At 35.8% G+C, this 22,707-nt stretch overlaps 1 protein-coding gene and 1 pseudogene across 2 annotated transcripts in view; one reads left to right on the forward strand and one right to left on the reverse strand.

The window, feature by feature from the left end:
- Agbl3 (AGBL carboxypeptidase 3) overlaps window positions 1-22,707 on the forward strand; it is an 80,555-nt gene that overhangs the window by 26,247 nt on the left and 31,601 nt on the right. The window contains exons 6-11 of one of the 2 annotated variants that reach the window (XM_052173414.1): window positions 1,005-1,143; window positions 2,156-2,932; window positions 6,019-6,187; window positions 13,546-13,672; window positions 14,900-15,000; window positions 15,228-15,340. In XM_052173414.1, coding sequence (XP_052029374.1) covers window positions 1,005-1,143; window positions 2,156-2,932; window positions 6,019-6,187; window positions 13,546-13,672; window positions 14,900-15,000; window positions 15,228-15,340 — 1,426 coding nt within the window. Of the gene's footprint in view, window positions 1-1,004; window positions 1,144-2,155; window positions 2,933-6,018; window positions 6,188-13,545; window positions 13,673-14,899; window positions 15,001-15,227; window positions 15,341-22,707 lie in introns of those variants that run through there. The other variant, XM_052173413.1, reaches the window with a different exon arrangement.
- LOC127677195 (mortality factor 4-like protein 1) lies at window positions 20,828-22,332 on the reverse strand (annotated as a pseudogene).

The following is a 22,707-nucleotide window of genomic DNA, read 5'->3' on the forward strand; positions in this document are numbered from 1 at the left end:
AGTAGTAATGAATTTGGGATTTTGGAAATAGTTTTCTTTTCCAAGATACTGCACATAAACACATGTCCCCTAAAGTTAACAATGTTTATTGTACTGACTTCTCAAGAATTTAATATTTTATTATATAAGGAAGAGGAAGAGATGATCTAGGTAGGGTTTTATACATTGTAAATGCTTTTTCAGAAACATTTTTGTGAATATCTGGGTATGTCCATGAGAAACACTTTAAATTCCCTTATACCCTTATATTCTTCATATCTTTTCAACGAGTCTGCTTCCTCTTTCTAGCGCACACTCAACCTTTTGATGACTGGTTAAACCTTTTTAAAAGACGTATTATTTTGAAGTCATGTGTTGTGTGGATGTGTGCGCATGCATGCAGGTGCAGTGGAAGCCACAGGCAGTAGAGTTACAGGCAGTGTGAGCCTCCTAATGCCTGTGAGTGCTGGTGAGCAAACTCTGGTTCCCTCCAAGAGCAGAATGTCCTCAAAACCAGTGGCCATCGGATAGCCCTCACCGACTAAGTGTTTAAGGAGATGTTCCTCATTGGGGTCTACACAAAATAAGTCAGCACTTACGACCCATCTCTCCTTCAGAAAGGCCTTAGATTTTGAAGTGAGAATTTGTCCTGCAACCACAGACAACATTACTTTCAGTAGCTCAAAAAAGCACTGTAAATTTGCTCACAGTAGTATTTTTCCTGCTCCAAAGCCAAGAAAATGCACTTTCTAGTGTTTTGTTTCCTAAGCAGAATCCAAAAGTTGGTCTCTGATTTTTAATCTGTGTAGTGTTTAAAACTCATAAGCATTTAGAACTGTAAGTTTTTTTATGTACAGCTTCTACTCCAGCCCACAAATGCTGATGGTAGTATGTATTATAACATTCTGTTCAAAATATTGTGTAATATGCTGTGATGCACTTCCTTGATCTGTGATTATTTAGAAGCATGTGGTCTGTAGATAACTTTGATGATTTACTGCTGCTGATTTGGTCTTCCCTCCCAGCTTACAAAGAGCCCTGTTTTGTGTATTCCCGAGTCGGGGGTAACCGAACACCCTTGAAACAACCTGTGGATAGCTGTGACGACACGTTGGTGTTTGAAGCAAGGTTTGAGAGTGGTAATCTACAGAAGGTAGTCAAAGTGTAGGTTTTAATTATTTTTATTAGAGGAAGTAGGTCATTAACTACTTACTGATTTCTGAATTAGGTACATTAAAGCTCTTAGTATCAATTACTTAGCTATAATTCTCAAAGTATAAAGCTAATTATGGGTGTTAAAGATTTACATTTATTTAAGCCATTCCTAGACCAGAATTTATAATTCTACATATATGGGCATTTATAAAAAGTTACTTGGTGGGGCTGGAGAGATGGCTCAGTGGTTAAAGAGCACTGACTGCTCTTCTAGAGGTACTGAATTCAATTCCCAGCAACCACATGGTGGCTCACAACCATCTGTAATGGGTCCAAATGCACTCTTCTGTATCTGAAGACAGCAACAGTATACTCGCATAAAATAAATAAATAAATCTTAAAAACAAAAGATCACTTGGTAAGGAAAAGTCACAGCCAGAAAATATTAGTATGTAAATAAATATTACAGTGAAAAGTGTTTTTGCCTTCATTAAGTGTCTTCAATGACTAAGTTTGGAGTACAGATTATTATCAAAATTGTTCTTAACTGGGAGTTCAACTTTTGCAATCTCTGTAATTGTATTACTTTATATGTACAGACCACTCTCGGAAATAGTTATTTTACACCCATAGAACTAGAATTATTAGAATGTTCTTAAAAGTAAAAACAAAAATCCATGATTTTTTCTTAAGTTCCAATAACTCTTTAGCCATTTATTTTCTAGGAAATAGTTGTATTAAATCCTGTAAGGTATTATTGAATGTCTGTGTTTATGAATGAATGCTAAAGCTACCTATTTAAATCATGATCAATTTCTCACAAAATAAAATGTTCAAAACTTTTGTTATGTGGTTGTTAGCTGTCAGATCCTAAGTATACATTGTTTTCTCCCAAAAAGCTTCTATGGCTATAGAATAAAATAGATTAAAAAAAAATAAGATTATTTTTCTAATGTATCTTAAACTAAAATGCTATTCTTATATTCTTATGTGCTCTTTTCCCCTCCTTTTTGTGTATTAGTGCAGATTATGAATACGAGTTGACTGTGCGCCCAGACCTCTTCACAAATAAGCACACTCAGTGGTACTATTTCCAGGTCACTAATACCCAAGCAGAAATAGTCTACAGATTCACTATTGTCAACTTTACCAAGCCTGCTAGTCTTTACAATCGGGGTATGAGACCACTTTTCTATTCTGAAAAAGAGGCCAAAACCCATAACATTGGCTGGCAGAGAATAGGAGACCAAATCAAGTATTATAAAAATAACCTTGGGCAAGATGGGCGCCATTTTTTTTCTCTTACGTGGACATTTCAGTTTCCACACAGCAAGGATACCTGCTACTTTGCTCACTGCTACCCATACACTTACTCCAACCTTCAAGAATACCTTTCTGGCATCAACAGTGACCCAGTAAGATCAAAGTTTTGTAAAATACGTGTCTTGTGTCACACACTTGCTAGAAATATGGTGTATGTCTTGACAATAACTACTCCCTTGAAGACTAGTGACTCAAAGCGCAAGGCTGTGATTTTGACTGCAAGGGTCCATCCAGGAGAGACCAACAGCTCTTGGATCATGAAAGGCTTCCTAGATTATATTTTAGGAGACTCGAGTGATGCACGCTTGCTTCGGGACACTTTCATCTTCAAGGTGGTACCCATGCTGAATCCAGATGGCGTGATTGTGGGAAATTATCGATGTTCCTTAGCTGGACGGGATTTAAACCGTAATTACACATCTCTCCTGAAGGAGTCTTTCCCTTCTGTTTGGTATACAAGGAACATGATCAATAGGTAAAATAATCTTCAAATTTCATCTCTGCTTAATTAGTAAACTTAGTAATAAGAACTTTGCTCACACAATCCCATTCATTTATGTTACTCTAAATTTTCTGAAGATAGTTCATAAGCAGTTTTTTTTCTTTCCAACTATGATCCTGCACCCTTCTGCATTATAAACAAAACTCTTTCCCTTCATTGATGAAACAGACTCCAGAACATTTCAGTGGCTTCATTAATCTGTGAATTTGCATATCAAAAATTCAATTTCTTACTAAAACCTATAGTAGCCTTGATGGTTACACTGTATTTTTTATCATTTATATATGAAAATTAACTACCAACCAAAGCCTTCTGGCATTATGCCAATCATACAGTGCTGGAGGAGTCCTTAGAATATTAATTGGTATACTTATTTGATTTTTATGAATAATAGTCTCATTTGCTCCCAGAAAAAAATATGAGCACCTTTAAATTTTCCAAATCTAGAATGGTAAGACCAACTTAGTACTCAAGTATTTGTTGAAGCATAAGCTATTTAATAGACTCAAGTAATAACAATCAAGAATAGAAAGTCTGTTGGAAACAGAACACCCATTCCATGGACCTGGGACTTAAATATATCATACTGGATTGATGCTATATCATTTGCTAACTGTACAATTAACTTGTGCAATTTAAAAACTAACTTAAGTCTCAGTTTTCTCATCTCTAGAGTGGGACTAGTATCTTGAAGATGAGAGGATTAAATGAGAAACGTATTACACATAAATTACAAATAAAGATCAGAATATTGAAAGCTCTAAATATATTCATATGATATCTCACATGCAAAAGAAGGATGTTAATAAATTATATAGATATGAAAACCATTGTAAATGTTGTTATTTAGTTGTTATAATAACAACTTCTACTATAGAGATTGCTATCTTGTAACCAAGTTTTCTCCTCACAGTTATAAATGCAAGGTACTTGTTAAACTGAGGAACCCCAGCTTCTCCCAGAAGCACCAAAGGGCAGAAGTTCCTGGGTTGTCTTTTATCACCTTAGACAATCTAGCCTCAGCTTTCACTTTCACATAATTTTTTTTAATCTGTTTTGGAAAGTAAGACGTGCAAAGCCCCATGAAATCCTGCTTTTATATGGCCTTTATATTTGTGGGTTCCAGGCATCCTTGTAGTCATTTGGGAAATGTTTAAATTAAAAAAGAGCAGCTTGTGATTTCTTTGATCCTGGGGATGTAAACAGTAAAAGCAGCTGACTACATGTAATGTGGTATTCTGGATGTATTCTGGCATAGAATTAAGGACATTAGTGAAGAAACTAGTGAAACAAATAACATTGGGAGCTTAGTTCACATTAGCAATGTGCCAGGATTGGTTTCTTTGTTTGAAGAGCATAGAAAAGTTGTGCACTATGTTGACAGAAAGGAGACTGCGGAAGGAGTAGGCAAGAGCACTATTTTTCCAGCTGTTCTGTCAATCTAGTTATTTTTAAATGAAATATAAGACAGAATGATTAATACATTATCTATGAAGCCCGTTAAATGATCTTTAACATTCAGAGTTCCTGGTCTGACACATGATGGATTACAAGCCAATATAACTTGGCTTGTCTGTGTGGAAGCTAATTTAAATGTCTCAGCTCCCAGACTACCTTGTAGAAAGGTTAAGGAAGAAACCAACTCAATAATTTCCAACTCAATAATTTCTGAAAGAATTCTAAGAAATAAAAATACCTTTAATAAAACTAATCAAAAACAGACAAGAAAAACAAGAAGGCAGCCACATATGTGTAGGAAGGTGACCAGATGTAAGTATACACAATATTAAGTGTACTTAAAAGCATTGTCACATAAGAGCAAACACTTAGGGAGATGCTTAGTACAAAATACTTTATAATACTTAATTACCTTTAGACAAAAAGAAAATCCAAACTTATTTTAATTAATGTAAGGGAAGAAATATTAATATTTTTCTTCAGAGGTAATATTTCTTTTGGAATTAACTATATAGATATAGAAGTCTCTAATGATGCACTTGTAGAAAACTGAAATATCATCAAACTTCTGAGTATTGTACTTAAAAAATATATGGCATGCTTCATATTTAGGGATTAAACTTGATAGTAATGCTTTATAAGCTGATTTTCTAAGAAACTGTAATGATGTACTGATTCCTTTATGTTAAATGGATTTTATCAAATAAAATCAGTAAGTTAATGCACATCAAATTTCATTTTTAAATTTCAAAATCATTGCTTTTAATAAAGTGACTTTTGATTCATTATAAATATCTATTTTAATACCATTTTAACATTTTAGTAGTTAACATTCTAGATATAACAAATAACATATGTAATTTTGATTGTGATATATGCCATACAAAACCAAAAATAAGACAACAGTGACAAAATGCTCATATACTACTGCCATGCACCACTTTTAGTCTCTTCTTACAGTCCTCTTCATCAATTTGAAAGGTTTCATTTTTACTTTAAAATAAGTGAGTGCTAAATCATACAGATAAATCATGCCCTCTTAAGGAAAACATGATCATTTCTTTTCAATATTTATTAGAATTTTACTAGAAAAATTCAGTTTAAATTTTTAGTACCATTTTTCTCAGAATGGTATCTTGGGGCTTAACTATTCATTCTTTCCAGTACCAAGTTCTAAGACACTCAATTTTCAACAAATATTTAGGTGCTTGTGTGCATAGCACTGTTGTAGATGATTTCTAAACATTTTCCATCTCGGTTCTGCACTGAGCTGCTTTGAGACACAAAGCTTGTTCTGAAGGCTGAGAACACTGAACGATGAGGGAGGAAGATTCTAGTCAAAAAGAATATATGGTAAGGTAATGGACAAAGGAAGGGGGTGATCCATGCTCTGAATACAACAGAAAACCAAAGTACAAAGCAGAGCGGTCTGCTCGGAGTCTGGGAGTAGGAGAAATGTGTCTTTATGGAAGACTGGAACATAAATAGTAAAAGCTAGGGTATATTTATTTATTTGGATATTATATCTGTAAATCTATAGTTGTATCTATAGAAGAAAATTCAGGGGTAAAATTTAGTGATTTATTCCTTTTCTTCAATAGGTTAATGGAGAAACGAGAGGTTATTTTATATTGTGATCTTCATGGTCATAGTAGGAAACAGAACATCTTCATGTATGGTTGTGATGGTAGCAGCAGATCAAAAACGAAAGGATTATACCTACAACAACGGATCTTTCCACTCATGCTGAGCAAAAATTGCCCAAATATAGTAAGTACCTTTAGGAGTTTAACTTCCCTTTAGTCAATGTTTGTTGCTCACATAGGAAAGTCAAGTAGGTCATCTTAGTTGTTAACATGCTTTTTTATTTAATTCTTTAGACTGATTTTTACAATTGACCATGAAAAAAACTACTATTGGGTACTGTTTAATGCTCAAATAATTTGAAAATATTTAAACAAATAACAAAACAAAACAAAGCAAAACAAGACCTCCTTATTCTAAGACCAGCACTGTTTTACCTTCTGAAGTTTCCTCTATTTGTCATTTGTATTATCAATTTCAAGACCTAACATTTTTAAAATATCTTTTTAATGTGTAAGTTAAAAAAAAGTTCATGATTTTAGAAAATGTACAATAATTTATCAAAACTTTTCAAAAAATTTAATGACCAATATTCAAAAATGCATAGAATTAGAAGAGAATACAGTATATTTATTTTTGCAAACACTGACAATGTTGGAGCTGCTCAATTACCAAATTATTAAAAATAATTTTACTACTTTAGAGAAACGAGTTAATGTAGCAAACAAAAACCCTGCAGACTGCAAGTTTTTAACCAAGCATTTTAATTATAAGGACTTACTAGGAAATACTTGAAATTTTTCTTAGGATAATTGGAGCCAAAACACACCAAAAAGAAAGGATGATCTGATAGGAATAGCTATTTATAGAAGGAACAGGTTTGATGCTCCAAGAATATTTATCCCTTAGGGAAGATCAGAGAAAACAAGCCCCCTGGTATAATTCATTACTCCTAAAAATGATCATATTTCATTAAGATATTGTAGTGTATGTTTAGTGACAAGTTAAAGTTTTCAATCTCTAATTAGTTGTGCCTTACATGAAATGGACCAGTTTCTTGAACATCATAAGCAACCAATCTTCATTTAATCATGTGTTCCATCTAATAGAGTGGTTGCTTAAAGTATAGACACTTCCAATTCTATGTTCTATCTGAAACATCTCTCATTACACTTGTGCAAATCTGCAGGCAGAGTTAGAGATTTGAAATGCTTTTCTCAGGAAAGAAACACAGGTATATAGAAAACAGGTGAGATATGTAAGAACTGATGAACACCAACTGGATTAGATTGACAGTTTACAGAACAACTCGGCTGAAGAGCAGGATACATAATATATGTGGCAGTAAATATTTAAAGAGTCGCTCTATGCTCCCAGTAGGTGCGCATGTGACTCTACACCCACCCAAGAGCTCTGGAGTCACTAATGAAAGACATGCACATACAACCTTTATATTTAATCTGGCCTAACTAGCTCAATGGCTGGATACTTCCAAACCTCCCCACAGCTAGCACACATTCCCCTCCACTATTCCTGAATTAACATCTTCTAAATCTATATTTTATCTTTGCTGCCTAGTTCCCTTCTGGGCAGTCCTCCCATGGGGCCACTTTCCCTTTGCACCCACATTTCAGTTGTCTCACCCCGCCCTGCCCTTCACGACATGGTCCATCCTGTGTTCCTCTCTTTGTGGACTCCCTTTTTCCCTCTCCTGTATTTCTTGCTAGGGAATCTTAAAAGTCCTACCTCTGTCCTCCTGACCAGCCATTGGCCACTGGCTCTTTGTTGACCAGTCAAAATACCAACTGTTGGCCTGGGTCTGCAGTGGATGTGCAAATTCCCATGTAAGCACAAATCAAATTCCGATAGATACATGTGAATGACCATAGACTGATCATCAATGCAGACCAGATTCTTCCTTAAAGTAAATCTTAACAAATTAGAAAGAATCCAAATCATAAAGTACATTCTCTGGCCACATGGGAAATAGACTAGAAATCAATAAAAGAAGAAAATGTCCAAACTGTTGGAAATTAAACCACATTCTGAAGAGGCCAAAGAGAAAATTTCAAGGATGATTAGAAATATGTTACATATAAAATATTCTGAAATTCAGCAAATGTAGTAGTGCTTATAATAAAATTTGTAGTAAAAAAGTCTTAGAATAAAGCATTTCAAGTCAATATCTGGGTTTCTATGTAAGAAACTTGAAAACAAACTAAACTGAAAACAAGCAGAATGAAGCAAACAAAAAAAAAAAATAATAGCAGAGTAATAGGAAGTTTCCTCCTGGGGCCCACATCCTTTTAGCAACAGGTCCTCTTTGGCACATGTTACCATGGTGATGTTAGAGACAGAAATGATGAATAAATCAATAAAACAAAGCTTATACTGGAAAAATCAATAAAGACTGATAACGACCAAAACTGACCAAAAAGAGAAAGATTACAAAAATTACTAATTCGAGATTAATTCATGCAGATTCAGCAGACAAGCATAATAAAAGGAATATCCTAGCGGATCTACTCAAGAATCTCTGGATTTTTGTAATTTAATGAAACTTTTTTCATGAGTTTTTATAAAACATTAAAAGGTTGATACATATATTTTAAGTAATAAATTTGAGACTTATACAATATTCTCAGAAATTACATTGATTTGGTAAAAAGAGTATCATTCTATATTTAAAATTACTGTGCTAATTAGAAGGGCACCTGAGCAGGAAAAGGCACCTGTTGCCAAGCTTAATAATCTGAGTTTGACACCGGAGACTCACATGGTGACAGAGAGAATGAACTCCCACAAGTTGTTTTCTTGCCTCCACGATCATGTGGTAGCATGTGCCCAAGAGGACCTGGTGCTAACAGGGACATGGGCCCTAGGAGGAAGGTTACTATTATTCTGCTAAGTGGGCAGAGCAATACAACTACTCCTGATAACAAATGCCATATCCATAGATCCTAATATTGTTCAACCCGTATCAGAGAAGCATATTCGTCCATTAGATGCTAAATAGCACAGAAACCCACTCCTGGTCAATATGCAGAGGATAGGAGACTTTGTAATGCTCATCTTTTAATGGCATATCTGAACCACATTCTCAATGCTCAAGAATCTATGTAGAAGAAGAACAGAAAATGTGAAAGCCAGAGGTAGTAGATGACTTCCAGGAAGCAGCTTTGTCCAGATACAGCAGGGAAGATGCACATATTAACTCACAGAGAGCATGACAACACATCTAAGACCTGCTCAAGTTCAAGCAAGACAAAGTCCTAACATGGAGCAGGGGAGTGGGTGTGATGTCCTACCCTAATTAAAGAGCTATTGGTAATCAACAGCTGGTGCGAGAGTGCTGTTCAGTAGATTGATGCCTAGTGTATGGGCCACACTCCAGGACAGACCCCGCACCCAGGAGTAGTAGACTATGACAAGCTGAACTCCATGTGTTGTGTTGTAGTGGTGGTGGTTATTGTGCTTTTATTGTTATTGTTGTTGTTGTTGATGATGATGATGATGATGTTATGGAGAGAGGGAGTAAGAGAATATAAACTTGGGTGGGTAGAGAGGAGAGGAAGGATACAGGAGGAATTTGGGGAGGAAAATAAATATTATCAAAATATATTGTATGAAATTATCAAATAATGAATAAAATGTTATTTGAAATACATAAAAATATATAAGAAGAGGACATGAGGTTGAGAGGGAGAAGAGATGAAGAGGATCTTGCAGGAATTAGAAAGGAGGAGTAAAGAATAGCTATGATCAACATACATTGTATACATGTATGAAAAATTCAAAGAATTAAAATTAAGAATAGCTTTTATCAAATAAACATTAAATATTTTTCTGGTGTATACAATAATGCTATTCTTAACATCATTCTGAACTTTTTTAAAAGACTTTTTTTAAAGATGTTTTCTTCATAAGATCAAACAAGGATACCTCTTCTTCTTAAGGCAGGACTAGGGACTGATCTCAGGGACTCACACATGGCGTGGCAAGGGCTCTTCCCAGAGCTACAGCCTCTTCCCTATACTCTCTCTTTCTGTACATCCTCTGTAAGTGTAAAGGTAAGAAGGCAGACTCACTGCAAAGAAATAATGAAGGCATGTTTGCCCACAGAGGAAATTCAATCTACTTAAACTTTTAGAATAAGTAAATGATTTTAGAATGTGGTAGGGTAAAAGATCAGTCCAAATTTTTAAATAGTCAAAATAAACAACTGTAAGCTAAAATTTAAGACAATACTATTTTGTCATAACTCATAATAATGCATAATTCTAACAAAATGTGTAAATCTTTATGCTGAAGCCTTAGTAATACTGACAGAGATCCATATTAATGGAGAGAGATACTATATTTATGGATTGGGACAATAAACACAGATTTCACTTTCTCCTAAATGATATGTAGAATTACCACAATTTCAAGCACAATTAAAACATAATTGTTTACAGATATAAATAGATTTGTGTTTGTTCTAAGTAATACAAAGAAATTGGGCCTAGCAAATCAATTTTAGATAAAAGTTAAAAAAAATCTCACTATCAAATTTTCAGATACCATACTACAATCGTGCCTGAGATGATGAGTATAGGGAAGCCACAGACACTGAGAGCAAGTCCAGTCGTAGAGCCACATACGTACGGCTTCTGTCGAGGAACTTGTGAAAGCAGATGGGGGGACCTGTCAGTAAAGGATATTGGAACAATCGGACTTCGTAGAAGGCTTCCTCCACCTAAATATCACACCTTAAATATTACATATAAAATTTTTGTCACATGAAGATGTTACATGAACAAAAAGTTCCTGAACATTATAATAGTTCCTATTAATTGCCAACTTGACAGGATCTAAAATCACTGAAGAGACAAGCCTCTGGGTATGTCTTTGAAAGCTTAACTAGACAAAATATGGGCAGTGCCCCATAGGCTGGGGCCTATACTACGTAAAAAGCAAGTGTGTTGAGCACAGGCATTGGTTTTCTCTGCTTCCTGAATATGGAGGCAATATAAACGCTGTGTTGGACTCAACTGTGAGCCAAAATAAACCCTTCCACTTTAAAGTCACTCCTGTCAGGTGCTTTGTTAAAGCAACTAGAAAAGAAGCTAATGTACAGCTGAGCGGTGGTGGCGCACACCTTTAATCCCAGCACTTGGGAGGCAAAGGCAGGCGGATTTCTGAGTTTGAGGCCAGCCTGGTCTACAGAGTGAGTTCCAGGACAGCCAGGGCTACACAGAGAAACCCTGTCTTGAAAAAACAAAAAAAAAAAAAAACAAGAAGAAGAAGAAGAAGAAGAAGAAGAAGAAGAAGAAGAAGAAGAAGAAGAAGAAGAAGAAGAAGAAGAAGAAGAAGAAGAAGAAGGAAGAAAGAAGAAGGAAGAAGAAGAAGATATATGTTGTCATAATAGATTGATAAATTAGAGTTCTTCAAATTAGTTTATTTTGTCCTATAAAAGGTCTTGGTAAGTGGATGTAAACATGCTGTAGGTGGAAAATATCTACAATCTCATATCTGACATAGATCTCAGAATAACTTAGTAATAAAACAATTTTACAATAAAATGGCAGTGATAGTAGGTATATACTTGTCTTAGGGTTTATATTGCAATGAAGCAACACCATAACCACAGCAACTCTTATAACATTTAGTTGGGGCTTAAAGTTCAGACATTTAGTCGATTATTGTCATGGGAGAAGCATGGCAATGTAAGTAGACATTCTGTTGGGGAAGGAGCTGAGAGTTCTCTAGATGAGCAGGCAGCAAGAAGAGAGAGTGCTACTTGATCTGGTGTGAGCTTCTGAAACCTCAAAGCTCACTCCCTATGACACACTTCCTCTAACAAGGTCATACCTGTACCAACAAGGCCACATCTCCAACACTACTGCCTATGAGTTTATGGTGCCTATTTTCATTCAAATCACCACAATACTTCTTAAAATTAATAATGCTAAATAAGCATGTGAAGAAGGTATTTAACTTCATTAGCCATCAGGAAGTTATAAGTGAAAACCATGAAGAAGAGGTACAACTACTTTATAAAATTTTAACCTATACTCAGTGCTAAGAATTTGGAGCAGCAGGAACTCACATACATTGGTCATAGGGACACTGAATGACACAGCATTTAGAGAATAGTTTGCTTATGGAGTTAAATGTGCAGTTGTAATGTGATCAAGCAGTCCCATGCCTAGGGATGTACCATAGGAGAAAAAAATGGAAAACTTACATCAATACTTAAACCTATAAATCTAATTGTTTTTAGGAACTCCTTACAGGCACACAATGGAATTCCCTCAGCAATAAAAGAGAATAAATATTTCTACATACAACAACTTGGGTAAATCTCAAAAGGTATTATACTAAAGTAAAGAAGCCAGTCTCAAAAAGTTGCAAACACAATTCTATTTAGAGGGTAGTCCTGGAAACACAAAAGCAGTGACAAGAGTGTGGCAGCAAAGGATAGCATGAGGGGAGTTAAAGCAGCTGGGCAGGAAGGGGCAGGAGAGACCGCTGTGTCCTGTCCTGTTGGTGATGCTAGTGACTAAGGGGAGTTCTACACTCCTTACAGCTCACGGAATGGACACAAATAAACCTGAGTTAAACAGTAACCCCTCAATCTTGGTAGACACTTGTCTTAGTAAAAGAAACCAAAACAGCATTGATCTCTTTATAAACAGTATTTCAAGACATCTCCACAAGGTCTTTCCCATGAAAGCAAAGACTCCTCATTCTATTTCTGGAAATCTACCATATGAGTCTTCATTCTGAAACATGCAGAATTTCTAGAACATACTAAAAATACAAGATTCTGTGTGCAGTGGCACATGTTTGTAATCTCACCAGGGATGATCACCGTGAGTATGAGGCTATCGTGGGCTATATAACAAGACATTGTCTCAAAACAGAGAGAAGCAAGCAAGCTACAAAAGAGGAAATGTTCCTAAAAGTATAACATCGTGAACTAATAGCCGTGAGGCTTAATAAGCTTATTGGAGCATGTTCTGTGATGATAAGAGTATATTTATCATTGGGGTTTCAATTTCCATTCTTGCAATATAAATACATCATCCTTAAAATGAGGTGTTTCCCAGCTTGGAAGTAGAGTCTGAACCACACGGGGAATTAGAGGCCACCCTAGGCTACAGGAAATCTTGTCTCTAACAATAAGATAAAAATAGTTATTTTTATTGATCAGGAAATAAATAAAACATAGCACCTTCAGCTTTGATAATTATAATTTTTGCAGAGATGCCATTTCATTTTTTGTTCTTTTTTGTCCACTTAAATTAATTGGAATATAATTATATCACTTTCTCCCCTCTTTTTCCCTCCAGTCCCTCTCAGCTACTCTCCCTTGAGCCCTGTCCATGTCCCTCCTATATTTGTTAATATGTATATGAATGTATCAATAAAAATCAAAGAAAAAGAAGCTAACCCTGGTATCTGTGTGTAACAATAATGAAGGAAAGGAGACTGCCTACTTGTTCCTTCTTACACCCTTCCTCAAAGTACACTTGTCATTTTTAATCACTGCTTCTCAGTTTTCCTTCTCAGCTTGCAAGTTTAACGTTCAGAAGAGCAAAGAGGGGACAGGAAGGGTTGTAATGTGGAAAATGGGCATCAGGAACAGCTTCACACTGGAGGCCACCTTCTGCGGATCTACTCTGGGTAAATGTCCTTGATGACCTTTTCTGGAACAGTAAATTAAAGCCAGGCTTTGCTATAAGATTAATGATATGGACATTTCAGTAGTGAACATGGTCTTGCACACTTATATTTGATCGGTCCTATAAGCAAGATGAATAAACTTCTCTTATGTGGTATCTCATGTCATCATGTCCCTTTGTTTATAAAAATGTCCTGGGATGTACAACAAATAGTTGTTTTTAAGATAATTCTTATAGAATTTTTAAAACAAGAATTCCTAATGATGTCAAGAAAAAGCAATTAATGCTTTAAATGTTTTTATTTGACTTCATGATTGCAAAGCAAAAATAGACTGGGTATTTTTATTTATAGCCTTGTTTATTTCTTTGGTTGGTTGGTTCATTCACTCATTGGTTGTTGTCAATTTATATTTGAAAAGAAGCCTTTAGTTCCTGCAACTAAATGGAGTTATGCTCTGTGCTCTCTCATAAGAAATATCTTTATCATACTTAGCATGTACTAGTGAAGTCAGAATATTCTGTTTTATAATGATTTTAACACTCTTAGAAAAGGTTTCACATCTAGGTTGTATTTAATTTCAGTACTCAAGAGACAAAGACAGGCAGATCTTGAGTTCAAGGCCAGCTTAGGCTACATAAAAGAACAGTTTCCATTTTGAAAAAGGAAAATGCTGGATACTCACATATGCAATTTCTACCTCGGTTTTTATTTGTTCTTTGTTTTTGTTTTGAGACATAGTCTTTCTACATAGCCCTGGCTGTCCTAGAACTCACTATGTAGACTAAATATACCTCAAATTCAAAAATGTCTTCTGAGTCCCCCTCTGTCTTCTGAGTCTCTGGAACTAAAGGCATGTGCCACCATGCCTAGTAATCCCCTAGCTTTTTGTGTAACCTAAAACTGAGGTCACATCATTCATAATAACGAAAAATATTCTCATGTAATCTTTCTCAGAGTAGTTATCATCACTGTTAATAATTGGTAACCATAACTAAAACTGTCTTACTGACTTTTCTTCTGCCTCACAATACATTCCTTAAAGAAGCTTTGCCCCAGAAAGAAATGAGCAAAAGCCTTAAGCTATTAAATGACCTACTCCAGAGTAGAAAATTGAAAGGACAGAGTGTGGAATCATACCCTTGTTTTATTCATAGTGTCCTACTTATCGTAAGAAGAAAAATTAGTAACTCCTTCTCCAAGGTGAATCAATTTTTCTTTATGTTTTAGGCAATAAACGAGGCACTCATTTCAGCACGAAAGACTTAGAGTCGATAGGATTTCATTTCTGTGATTCTCTATTGGACTACTGTGATCCTGACCGGAGCAAAGTAAGTCACCTCAATGTGGATAAGGATTAGACTCAGGCTGTCCCATGAATGGTATGTCTGCTGTCCTACAGCACATTCTCCCTTTTAATAGCCTAATGGGTTTTCTGGGTTTGGGTATATGTAGTAATCACCCTGTGACTATTATTATTGCTACATCTAAACATTAAATTAGTTTAATTAGAAAGAAATGTTATTCTTATAATGAACTCATTTATAATTTTTCTTAGTATTATCAGTGCCTGAAAGAATTAGAAGAAATGGAAAAACACATGAACCTCGAAAGAGCCTTGGATGATTCAGATACTTCTCTAGTAGAAATTTCTTTGGATGTAGAGTCTAGGTAAGTCAAGTACATTGACATAATTTGTTACACTATTTTACTGAGCTTTGATTATACTACTTGGATATTGCTGTCAGTTCCACACACAAAAATCTGACTCATATTAGGGAAAGTTTTTACAAGTGCATTATTTTGGTCAAATATATCAAGACTTCATTTGACTTATTCAATATAAGCACTGTCATGTACCATATGTTTACTATATGTGAAAGATACCCCAAATTGTTTTGCTTTGTCTCTATTTATCATTTAGAATATTTTATATCTACAGCAAAACCAAGTAGACATTAGAGAGGTTTAGCATATATCTCCTATTCCTGTACATCCTGAGCCTCTCCTCCTGTTATCAACATCCCAGCATGATATATATTTCAGTGAATTTTATTAACACCCAGTTGTCACCCAGTGTCCATAGTTCACATTAGCAGATACTCCTGTCAGAAAGTAGTTTCACATGCTGTGGATTTGGACAAATTTATAATGACATGTATCCCACCATCATAGTGTAAAGCAGGCTCTCTCACTGTATGGGCTCAGGCCTCCGCTTAGTCTTTCCCCTTGACAACTGGCAACCACAGTTCTCTATCATTGTCTGCTTAGTGTTACCTTTTTCAGAGTGTCATCTGGCTTGAGCTGTATAGCATATAAGCTTTTCAAACTGCCTTCTATCACTTACTTACATGCTTGCAAATTCCCCTGTTCTTTTCATGGTATAATGGCACATTTTTTTAGCTCTAAATAATAAGCATTGTCTGAATATACCAGAATTATCCACTCAACTGAAGAATATTTATTTGCTTCCAAGTATCAGCATCATAAATAAAACTTCTATAAGCATCCTTCTGCAGGTTCTTCTGTGATATATTTTCATCTTTTTTTAAGTAAAAAACATCAAGAAATGTGATTGCCAATGTAAAAGTACAGTTTGTTGTATTGTTTTACTATGTGTGCCCTTTTTAGCAAGCCCAGTATAGTGTTATAGGTTTCACATATAAAATTCTAAGAGTCATATTGCCCAGGACCATAGGGTGAAGCACTCAAGTCATGCAGAAGGGGCTTCTTCACTCAGAGTTGTTTAGGATTTGGTTTGGTTTGGGTTTATTTGTTCCCTTTAACATTAGAGTAGTATACTTGCTCTTTACAATTAAATTTCAGATGTTAAGAACTCTTTAAAAGTATCATTGTTGATGATTGTTCTACAATACTATATATAGAATTCTAGAACTTCCTCATTAACTGACCTTCATGTTTATAATTAGTAACTTGCATTTCTTTTGCTTTTGCTCTTAATAACCACCATCCTCTGATGCTATGAATTAGGCTAGTTTTGCTACTTAGATTGGGTACTGTTTCAGAAAATGTTGTAGTAAACATGTCAGTACTATTTTGTCAGCTCTAGGTTTGGATTTTTGGATTGATGTCCAGTAATGGTATACCATTTGTGTTAGCCAGATTTATTATCAGGTCACCTACTAGTACTATAGTTTAGTTTTCTAAAGAACCTCCATACTGTTTTTAATGGCAGCTAATATATCATTTTGAGTTTTGTATTTATTTGCATTATAAATTTATGTCCAATTTCATTCTTGTAAATGTAGATATACATTTTTTGTAGAGCAATCTGCTGAAAGGATTTTCTTTTCCCTATTGTGTACCCTTGATACCTTGGTTGGATATCAGTTGACTATTGTGAGATTAATGCTGATTGTTAAATTGATTTTCTTGAGAGACATCTAAAAGATTAGTAAAGCACACATGTGAGTGTAACTTATGGGACATTTGAAGAGAGGATTAGATCATGAGGCCTGTAACAGTTCATTCTATTGATGGATTGAAAACTAGGGCTATTGGTAGATGAGGGAACTGTAACAGATAGTGTCCATTTAAGTTGCTGGGGCTGTGACTTTGAAGAGTTTGTCTTTGCCTTTGTCTTTGCCCCAGACCTTGCTCGTTATTCTTCTTCTACAGAGAGAAGGACAAGAGATTATTAGGACAGAGATATTAAAACATAATATAATTAGGTAGACTGAGGGTGACTTATTGTAGACCTTGAGTGGCTCATTTGTGTGAGATATTCCTAAACTTATGTAGAAGGATGTCACAGCTAGGCAGAAAGTTAACCATTGTCTAATACTGACTTGATGTTTTAAATAAAAATATCAACAATTTTTAATAATAATTAATACAGCCTTGTCTTTGAAAAACAACCTAAATTTTATAACATGAGCAAGAGGGAAGTCTATGAATTCTAATTGCTTTATGAGAATACCATTTTCTGTTTAATATTTATTATTCTAAAAGTGAATGATAGTGCATAAAAATAGTACTATTTTATATCTATTTTCTACTGTTATGCAGTAACCATTAGGTTTCAGATAATCTAATGGAATCTTTCTCATGGCTTACAAACCATGTGTGAACAGTGATGCAATTTTTGTCCAGTTCTGTCAGTCACAAAGGCCAAGTGCTCTCTCCACTGATGCTTCTGTTAGTTTTTATTGTTACAGTTCTTTTTCTTCACATATTTTCACCTATTGCTACTAGTGTGCTCTTGCTTTCTTAATCACAAACTACAACTCTGCCTTATACATACTAAGTTTCACAAATATTTGGAAGCTTTCTTCTGAACCCTTTTTAATTCTCAAGTAAAAGCATGTGGTAGTTTTCATGTTCCTCTTTTTAAAAGAGATATGCATATGTAGGATGTAGAGTATTACTGTATTTCAAAAGTGAAGCTTCTTTATTGTGTATACAGTTTCCAAAAGGAAATATACCAACCAGAGAATTCCACATTTTACAGATTCTTCTTGATAAGCATATTGGAGATAGGAAAGCAAGGTACTATCTCAATTTCACAAAGAGAGCCAAGATGATTAAAAAGCAGTTCTAGTTAGGCATAATAGTACATGCCTACAATTTTAGGACTTGGAATTCAAAGCAGGAGGATTATAAATTTCAGGCTAGCCTGAAGAACATACTGATACCCTTTTTCAAAAAATAAACAAGAATCATTCTAGATAGCATAGTCTATTTGTATAGTGTTTTATGGTGCTAGATAATAGAAGATGTCTTTGTACATTAAAATACTTGATCTTAAGTCTATTATTATGCTGGTTTAAAATTGCCATTAAAATATAGGTCATTTTCAAATAGCCCATCAACAATGATAGCTGTTGAGACTGTGGAATATTATGCAGAAATAAGGAAAATCTGTATACACTGATAGGTGGAATAAGAAGCAAAGCACATAAAAGTTTTATATAAGAAGAATAATATCTTTTATATGGAACAAGGATATAATGTACAGTTATTCATGTTTTAAGATCTAAAACAAAAAAGGATAAGTTTTAAAACTAATAAAGAAAAAACCAATGAAAATGTAATATGTGTCATTAGGAAATTGCAAATTAAAAAAATGAAACACCACAACAAACATTTTTAGAATTTCTTAAAATCCAAAACCCTGGCAATATTAAATGCTAGTAAAAATGTGGGAACATAGGACCTCTCTTTTGGGTAGGGTTATTTTGTGTCACTCTTCCTAGGGAGATGTGAATAAAATTCTATTCATCCTAGAGAGGGCACCAATTAGACCAAGGAATGATTTGATTTGAATTTACCTGATTGGTGAGCCTTTGAACACATATTGGAATTACTGACAGAAGTATACTTGCCTCAAAGGCTGCTATGGCGCCAAAGGCCCTTCACAGCACAGGTGACAACTCAGAAAAGTTGCATCCATAGTCGCCCCAGACCACCTCTGCTGATAACCTCCTTCTTAGAAGTTGACTTCTTACCAAATCTGAAGTAGGGGTTTTGTGACTTTTGTAACTTTCTGAGTTTCCTGAGCCTTGTAAGTTTCATGTCCTCCATGGGCCTTGAAAATTTTCTTAGCTTCCTGAGTCTGATAAATCTCCTTCCAGGAGAAATGTTTTAATTCAGAGGGAATAGCTTTACAACACTCTATTGTTTGCTCTGGCTCTTCCATTTTTCCCATTCTTTCTTCTGTGCTATTCCCTGAGCCTTAAATGGAATTATGTAGCATGGAGTCCCTATTCCACAGCAGCAGTCACTCACTCCCAGTAACCTAACCTTCTGCAAGTTCCATTGTAACCACTGCACACTGAAAACATGAACTCTCCCTCCACATCAGTAATCAATGTACATGATCACAAATAGTTAGAAGGCAGGTAAACGGGCTCATCATATTTGATTAGCAAACAATAGTGTTCAGATGGAGACTATTTGCTAAAAATTGTCATGTTTCCTATAAAGGCCATTATTAAGGGCTTCATTTTCATGTTGTTCCCTGCTATGCTAAAGGTAGATCTTCTATCACTTCATCTTATTCTCTCCTATTTTCCATTTTTCCTGCAAAATCATGACTAACATGAAAAACACCACCGATGTATCTTTTACTTAAAATTCTTAGTTGGGCAAATTCTTTATGGACAGACATATCAGTCTTAGTTGCTTATCTTATCATCACAAAGGCCACACAACTGATATCACATCCTCCTTACAATCCTGCCCCATACATGACTCTTTATTTATTTTTGAAATTAAAAGAAAAAAATTACTGTACATCTGTTAAAAAACTCCTACAGAATTGACTTTTCTATCAAACTATAGCTATACAATGCATTGCATCTAACATCTTAAAACATGCATTAGACAGAAATACAAAACCATGAACCCACCATCCTGTAACAAGTGAACAAAGATAAAATGCCTAAGGAACAACATGGCTAACTTGTGAAGAATGCGCTCTTCAAGCACTATTACCAAAGCAACACAAATAACTTAGTTTTCAGTCGCACACACTACAGTGAGCCTTAGGTACGAGGAATCAGCATTTTGTCAATGAGCAGTAACACATACTATAAACGTGCATAGTGTCAAAGAAGCATCACCACATGAAAAAGGAGCTGTGTCCACTAGGCAGTAAAGCACGCTACAGCACTGTTTCTCAACTTGTATGGGTCATGACCCCTTCAGGGGTCACATATTATATCCTGAATATCATAAAGCAAAAAATAATAATTTTAAGTTTGGGAGTGACCACAACATGAGGAACTGCATTAAAGGGTCACAGCATTAGGAAGGCTGAGGACCACTACCTACACCACATCTGTTGTCCATTATCAAATACACCGGTAGAAACTTTGAAGTGGAAAAAAAAGGGAAAAATAGAAATAGAAAAAAAGGAGTGCCCTTTATTTTCTGTTTAAAATCAAACAGAAAACAAACACCAATTCTGTTGTACACTAACATCTTCAAAGTACATCATTTGTACAGAAGGACTAAGAACCAAACTCTGTTTACAGAGATCCAAACATGAGTGAGAGCACGCCCCTCACACGGCTTTCCGATGATTCTCAGGAGGAACCACTTCGTAATCACTGGCACTGAACAAAGTTGCAGAATCCTTCGCCAGATACTTGAGGAAATCATGAAAATCTGAGAGACTGCAGTATGCTGAAATTCTCACAGATCGCCCTGATGCACCCATGTCCCAGGTGCATGGAGCGCCACATTTACTGAGATTATTTGCCTGGTGATCAAGCCCCAGTCATCCACAGCCATGGTGTCAGCTTTCAGGAATCTTTAACTTCAATCCTGTCCATAAATTTGTCCTTATTTCCAAAAGTAGGATCTACTTGGGCCCTTTTCTTCCCAGGAGGCTGAGATGTCTCATGGTACTGTCACCCTCTCCATTTGCTGGAGTTTTCTGCCTGTCCCTTTTTGTTGTCACGTCATTTTTCCACGTCAGGCCAATGTCTTCTTCCCAGGAGCAGCCAGCCCCTCTCCTCTTGCCCTCTGATTGCCTAGCTCCTGACTGACTGGCCTTTAAAGTTCTCTGTTTCTGCAAAGTTGTGTCCATGTAGTTAAGAGCTCTGCTTTCTGGAACCTGTTCATCCCAATTTCTGTTCCAACCAATGTGATGTATGAAATGTTTCCCTTGTTTGTCCTTTTGGCCCTTTATATACCTTGCTTTGTAGAGATGAAGTCCATGAAAGCACAGCACTCACTCTCTCTCCTGGAATTTAGGCTTTAGGTCTGCTTAGGTCTCCCGCCCGCTGCAGTCACCACCTCCTACGGTTTAGTGCATGCTACTTCAAGGCTGCAACTGTAATTTCTAGTCCATCAGCATTTGGGGGTATCCTCATACTTGTGTGATAGATGCCATTCATGAAGGAGACATGTCACTCCATACCATTTAGAAGAATTTGGTAGCTGGGATTGCTCCCCCCTCAGATGTCTCAGCCTTGATTGCATATCTTATCACTCACATGACTTCCACTGCAATAAGGAGGTATGCTATCTTAACCATGTAGAAAATATAGCCACACTAGAATTGCCCCTGTGGATTCTCCACCCTTAGACAGATCAGCCACAATTGCATGACTGGGTCATGAAACTAGTACATGCCAGCTCATCCTTGGTTCTTGGCTTTTAAAATGAACAAACTGAAAAAAAGTCCACACAGTATTCATAATAGCTTTATTTATAATTGCCCAAACTGGAAGCAACCAGATGTCTTCCAATAGATGAATGACTTTTTAAAGTGTGCTCATATAATGCACTATTATCCAATGATTAAAAATAAGTGAGTTGTCAAACCATAAAGATATGACAGAACATAAACTTGAGTCCATATTGCAACCACATCAAATGGGTTTCATCTTGATGAGAACAAAGTCAAAACAAACTGTGGCCAAGAAATAATAACTGAGAAAGGTTTGCTCCCTCCAGCAGGTAAGGAGAGCCAAAAGCAAGGCCTTCCTCAGGAGCAGCGAGGGATTTTACTTATAAAGCCCATAATTATTAATATAAGAAAGCACTATAGGGAGTAGATTCTTGACCATGCTCATTTTAAAGTCATGCTTCACGAAAGAATGATGACAGATACATTGGGGCATTTGTGGCCCCGGGGTCATGTAGCAGATACGGAAAAGGGAAAACTGGCAGGCAGGAACACTTTGGGACATGCTCAGTTTGCATCCTAAAGGTGGAAAATATGCTCAGATTCATTACAAAGATAGTGGACAGAAATGCCTCTGAGCTTATCTAACATTGTTCAAAAGTTTTGGTTGAAATAAAGGAAATGACACTTTAGTTAGTGGTATATCAATATAGGAGTTTGCCGCTAATGTGTCTGCCTCAGCCTTGGAAACAACCTTGGGAATGAAAGACATCTGTAAAAGCTATGTACTCTGTGTGGCATGATGGGCAAGACAAAACTAGAGGGAGAAGTGAAGGGTCAGTGGTTGCCAGGAGTTCTCTGGAGACAGAATCATGGATAATCAAACAGGATTTTTGAGTGAAACTGATGCTGTAGTGGTGAAAGATACATGTCTTTATAA

Source organism: Apodemus sylvaticus, chromosome 2 (genome assembly GCF_947179515.1).
Source record: "Apodemus sylvaticus chromosome 2, mApoSyl1.1, whole genome shotgun sequence".
In the NCBI taxonomy this organism is placed as follows: domain Eukaryota; kingdom Metazoa; phylum Chordata; class Mammalia; order Rodentia; family Muridae; genus Apodemus; species Apodemus sylvaticus.